The 6,168-nt window shown below is 35.9% G+C and overlaps 1 protein-coding gene across 1 annotated transcript; it reads right to left on the bottom strand.

Moving 5' to 3' along the window:
• Positions 1-1,935: 1,935 nt before the first annotated feature.
• LOC120580669 (F-box/kelch-repeat protein At3g23880) lies at positions 1,936-4,213 on the bottom strand. Its single transcript, XM_039834706.1, has 2 exons — positions 4,007-4,213; positions 1,936-2,808 (listed from the first exon to the last, which is right to left on the bottom strand). The coding sequence occupies exons 1-2, from the start codon at positions 4,211-4,213 to the stop codon at positions 1,936-1,938; spliced, it is 1,080 nt and encodes a 359-aa protein (XP_039690640.1).
• Between the last annotated feature and the right edge of the window lie 1,955 nt (positions 4,214-6,168).

Here is a 6,168-nt window from a genome sequence, read left to right as displayed (position 1 = left end):
TTGAGATCTTTCTAATTTATGTGGAGTGTTAGGAAGAAGTGACATTGTATACTGAAGAGCACTAGCTATGAGGTCAACTACATCGGTAACTTATCTGTTGTGGTGAAATACTCTTACGTCTAGTGTATTTTAACGCCTCGGTCAAGTTTCACCTTCCTTATTTATTTTTGTTTAGAGTTGTATTAATTTGATACTGATATTTCTTATTGTTTATCACTTTGTAATAATTCTATGTCTAACTTTTTCAATACTTCTTTAAAAAATTTGTTTGGAAGAAAAATAATTATTTCATCATACTTATGGTGGCTTCTAGCTTATTTGCTATACTTGTACAACTTTATTTTTGTTTAAGAACTTTATTTGCTATACTTGTTAGCCATTACTAAGAGGATACAAATCATGTACCTCCCAACATTTGCTATGAAGTCAAAATCACGAACTAATGCCTCTTCTTAATTCTCTTTCACTTTCATCTTATATTCATATTTTCAACATGTTGAAAGGTTTGAGATATTACAAAATTTGTGCAACTCATAGAAGGCATTCAACAAACTTACTAATAATTTAGTATAACATCTAAGTCTTATTTCTGATCTTAGAAATGCAATAATGCATGCTGAGATAACATAAACCTTTTACAAACAAATAGGTGAAAATAACTACAATTTCAAAGCATAACCAGATAGTAAGTCTTCTAATAGTTTTTTTCTTCTTCTTTCAAAGCATATCTTAGAAAGATCCTAAAATTAATTGAACTAAATTCTAACAACTATTTATCCTTAACAAATGAAATCAATTTTGTTGATCACAGGTATGGGAAATAGCAGTTAGTTCAAATTCTTCTACACTGAGTTGTTCAAATTTTGCCACTCTACAATGTTATAACACCGCTATAGCCACTACTACAACTTTTTGTACTAAATAAGGTATCGTGGAACAACAATGACTTGTTCAAATTCCGTTACACTACAGCGACTAATTCATAACGCTGAATAAAAATATGAAATGGAAAGGAATACAAACTGTCTTACAGAATAATCAAAACTAGGTGCTTGCATAAGTTATCATCATCAAGAGAGGTTTCTGAGGTCCATATTCATTTACCTTGTTAGTCGCATATTCCATGTGTCATAACTTTAATGAAAAGACAGTATAAAATAGAAGAAGTAAAATAATACTCAGCAATTAAAAGAAACAGATGCATGTATATTTCAAGCACCATTCGATCACCACAGAAGGCACCATTCCACAAATTCATACGGTCAATAAATTATATTTCTAAGTTATAAAAAGTTGAAATACCACAACGAAGTCTTAGTTATCGCAGAAACGAAAAAACCAGAAACAAAACGATGAAGAAAATATGGCAGAAACGCAGAATAACAGAACCAGAAATGAACACATTGAAATAAAGCACTGCAGAATTGTGCAAACAAAACAGAAACGTTAAATATTGCAGCAAATTAAAGTGATTATGCAGAAATTTAAACCAAGAGCGCAACAGTGAAAATATTGAAGAATTTAAAACCATGATTTAGAGACGAGATGAATACGCCAATAGAACAAATACGATAGAATTATTTAGTACCAAAATATCGAAGTATTTTGGACAGCGTGTGAAAGATTTGAGACATTACGAAATTTGTGCAGCTCATAGCAGGCTTTTAACCAAACATACTAATGACTGGGAATTATATAAACTGAAATGCAATAATGCATGAGGAGATAATAAAAACCTTTAACAAACAAATAAATGAAAATAACCACAATTTCTCTATCAAGCTACAGATTAAGATGACCATTAATTAATAATGATCCACGAAGTAGCTAATAATCAGAACTAGTGCGAGATAAATATCATAAACATAAATTAAAATATAGTTTTTAGTTGAATCTCATGTTCAAGCGATGTAGCATCACTACGACATTCTAACATTAAGAACAAGGTAATATCAAACTTTCAACGCAGACTTCTAGGATGAATTCAAACTTAAAATAAGAAAACTTAACAGAGCCATTTGTAGAATTGTAAAAAACCAAGTTCCGGGTCGAATCCTGTGTAGACTTCCACGTCACTAGGCCATCCTCAAAATTATGCATTACAATGGCAAAGAAATAATAAGATGGCATGAAAGGAATAGTGAACAATTTAGTCCAAGACGCTTTCATCCCATATTCCTTCATTATCCAAACATCATTACTAGAAATCCAGCACAAATAATTCCCGAAAACACTCAAGTGCAAAGTACGTGAATCTATTGCTCTATAATCATAATCAGGTAGCAAAACTTTTTTATAAGACTCTTTTCCCAAATCAAAAGAAGCAATAAAACTTTGACTTTTACCATAATCTTGAGAAGCCAACCAATTAATAGTGCCATTCACATATTTTCCAGATTTCTGCTCCACAATGAACTGATCATAGTGGAACGTCTCTTTAATGTCTTTCCAGAAATTGGTACCCACATTATGAACCACCTTTACATCAGTTTTGTTATTATCCCGAAAAACAACCACCACCTTGTTATGATCGGAAATAGGATCATGGCCGAAGCCATGCATCTGAAGATTATAACCAGTATGTTGCAATTCAAGTGGGGGCAATTCCTTGAATTTTCTAATGGAAGGGTTCCACAATCGAAAGATAGCAAAGCGGTCATGAATATGATATTCGGAAACACAGATGATGCCATTGCATGAGCCAACAATGTAAACAGGACGGTTGGAAGGAATCTCGTGCTGCGCAATTTTCTTGCAGGCTATGTCTTCGGTGTAAAGAGAGTCGAGAGGGTAAGACTTGATAGTGTACTTTTGTGAGAGTGAGGAGTAGGTTAAGATGTGGATGAGTCATGTGGTTGAGAAGAGAAAGTGCTTCTTGGCGAATTTGGGATCAGAAATTAGAGAATTCCACAGCTTGCACACACATCGAAATTGCATGAGGGGTTTCACCGGAAGCCTGTGGAGAATTTCTGGAATGAGATCGCAAGGAATAGTTGGAAGTGGCGACGCGTGAAGTGACGATGAAGTTAGGGTTCTAATCCATTGCTGCCGCTTGGTGGGGATTGTCTTCTTTTGACGGCCTTGTTAGCCATGTTATTGTTTATGGAACTAAGAGGGGTAATGTGACCAATGTATCCAGATCCGTCACCTATATAGTGTTTTTTTTTTTTTTTTTTAACAAAAATAAATACTAAATAATTTACGCTTAATACATATTTTTTGTTAGGCTTAATTGCACTTTTGGACCCCTATCTTTTCAAAAGTTGCGGTTATGGACCCCTAACTAATTTAAATACAAAACAGCCCCCTATGTTTTGATTCTTTGGCAGTTTTGGACCCCCAAGGCAAAAAAAAAAAAATTGACACGTGGCACCTCACTTAGGGTGCCACGTCAGCGTTGACCGAGTCAACAATGGACTGAGGGTCCAAAACTGCCAAAGAATCAAAACATAGGGGGCTGTTTTTTATTTAAATTAGTTAGGGGTCCATAACCGCAACTTTGGGAAAAATATGGGTCCAAAAGTGCAATTAAGCCTTTTTGTTATGTATATAATAAGTGGATGTCCACAAACCTTTGTCCTTGTCTCTTAAGTGAAATCATATTACTTTATCCCTAAGTCACACATATTCGTACTTATCCCATAACTGTTAAGTCATATCATTGTATTTCTCTATAATAAATAGTGACCACATGTAACATAATTGTACATCACAAGAAAATAATATAATCCTTGTCAAAAAAAAAAACGAAAATAATATAATCATCTTTCTTTTTCTATATTCTATTTTCTTCTCTTTAATCATGTTCTTCTTATTCTTACTTTAATAATTTTTTTATTTTTTTTTGGTTACAAGAGATAAGAAACAGAAAAAACAGAAAGGAAAAAGAAGAGCAAACAACATAAAACAACAGAAACTAGGTTCTCAGGTACAAAGTCCCGGAAGCGTCGTCCTTCAAACAAGAGCGGAGGTCATCAGGAGGCAGAGTCTGGATCAGAAAACTGACATCTGTGCTGGCTCTTAGTTTAGCAAAATAATCGGCGCACTTATTTCCCTCGCAGAGAGTGTGGTTGAGAGAATAATTCAATGTGTAAAGCAAGTCTATGATGTCTTTAATAAGGACAAAATGAACGTCGAACTTGGAGAAGCTGCATGAAATAAAATCAATAGAAAGGAGAGAGTCCGAGTAAACAGCCATATCTGTGATGCCCATATCCTTAGGAATGGTGATTCCATGGAAAATTGCTGTCAGTTCTGCCAGTAATATGTTAGAGGTATGCGGAATGAATCCCGAAAAACCAGTAAAGTACAAGCCTCCACCGTTTCGAATTAAGCCCCCCAAACCTGCACGAGTCGGAGAACCAATACTGTAACGCCCCAATTTTATTTAATTATTTTTAGTTGATTTTATATGATTTTTAAATCATTTATGTTGATTTGTGGCGTGGTGTATTTTATTAAATGACTATTTTTAGTATTTAATAGAATAAGTGAGAATTAGGATTTATTTTGGAGTTTGGGGGTTAAATTAGAATTTAATAGAATTAAGAGGAGTTAAGGAATATTGAGAGGTTATATTTATTAAGAATTAGAAAATAGAAGGGAGAGACAGTTTTCACGTACAATAGAGAAAAGGTAGAAAAAGCCTTAGAAGGGAGAAGACCAAGAGAGGGCTGCGACTTCGATTATCTAAGGTAAGGGTGAGGCTAACTTGCAATGATTTTAGTTTATATAATTCTGATTCTGTTTGGCAAAAGTTATGAATAAATTTGGTGAATTGGGAATTAGGGTTATGATGAGAATTGATGATTAAGTGATGGAATTAGGGTGAATTGATGTAGAAATGATGAACAGACATTAGATGTTTCATATATTGATGTTTAGAATCAGTTTTAAGGTTAGAGCAATGGGTTTGGGTGAATTTTTGAGAAAAACTGTAACCTGGCCGTACTGTTATTCATCGCTCGCCTCCCGAGTGATGATCCTCGCCATAGCGAGTGATGAAGATCATCGCTCGCCTCGCGAGCAGGAGTTGTTCGCCTCGCGAGTTGCATTTCGCAGCTCGCCATAGCGAGCAAGTTTACTCGCCGTAGCGAGTGTGGGCAGAGAGCTTGCAAGATTTTGTGTTTTTGAGCTGTGAGTTTAACCTTGGGTGTTTATGAGGGCCTGAACATGTACCTTAATGATTAGGCAAAGTTTGAGAATGAGTTTGGACTCGGAATAGAGTCAGAATGGATTCTAGAGTGTTTTACCCTAACTCGCCGTGGCGAGTAGAGGCTCTCGCCTCGCGAGCTAGTGCTTGACAGACTGCTTGTTTAGGATTTCATGTGACTTTGACGCACGAGAGGTTGTGAGTTGAACTTTGAGATAGCAATGAAAGATGTATAGGATATAAATGAAGAACTGTGAAGCTGGTTATGGCAAAATTGAGGTGATTAATGTGATAAAATTGTATAAGTAATACTTGGATTATGTGAAAATGCTAGACATCGTTGGATTGTATAAGATATTGTTATATCATGATGTCGTATACTGTTGTGTTGCTGTTGATTGATTATGATTGTTAATGATCGCTGGTTTATACTTAACGGCATTCCATTAGAATGTGCAATGTGTTGGTTCGAGTTGTAAGTGGCGAGTTGTCGTTCTAAGTAACGAAGTCATAGGTTGTTGATGTTGACCAAGTTGGGGAGTGAGTCATAGTTATTATGCACGGTCGTTGTCGTTGCCTATATTGTCGCTGTCGTAGTTGAGTTGTATCCTAATATACACAAGTTGAGTCCTTTCATGATTAGGAAACCGTTGAGGGCTCTTGCCCTGGAATGCCTCGTCATTCAACCGTTGAGGGCTCATGCCCTAGAATGCTTCGTCATTCAACCGTTGAGGGCTCATGCCCTGGAATGCCTCGTCATTCAATCGTTGAGGGCTCATGCCCTGGAATGCCTTGTCATTCAACTGTTGAGGGCTCATGCCCTGGAATGCTTAGCCATTCAATGTGTTGAAAATGGTACCACGTCGTAGTTGTCGTTGATGTTATTGTTGATGTTGTCGATGATGTCGTTGTCGATTGATTGTGTTGTTGTTGTTGTCGTAGATGGAGTTGTTGTATCGTGGTTGTCGTTGAGTGAGTTATTGTTGATTGAGTTGTTGTTGTCGTCGTTGGTTGAT

The sequence above is a fragment of the Medicago truncatula genome, chromosome 5 (assembly GCF_003473485.1).
Source record: "Medicago truncatula cultivar Jemalong A17 chromosome 5, MtrunA17r5.0-ANR, whole genome shotgun sequence".
NCBI classification, from domain to species: Eukaryota; Viridiplantae; Streptophyta; class Magnoliopsida; order Fabales; family Fabaceae; genus Medicago; species Medicago truncatula.
This window is presented reverse-complemented; position numbering and strand designations above follow the sequence as displayed.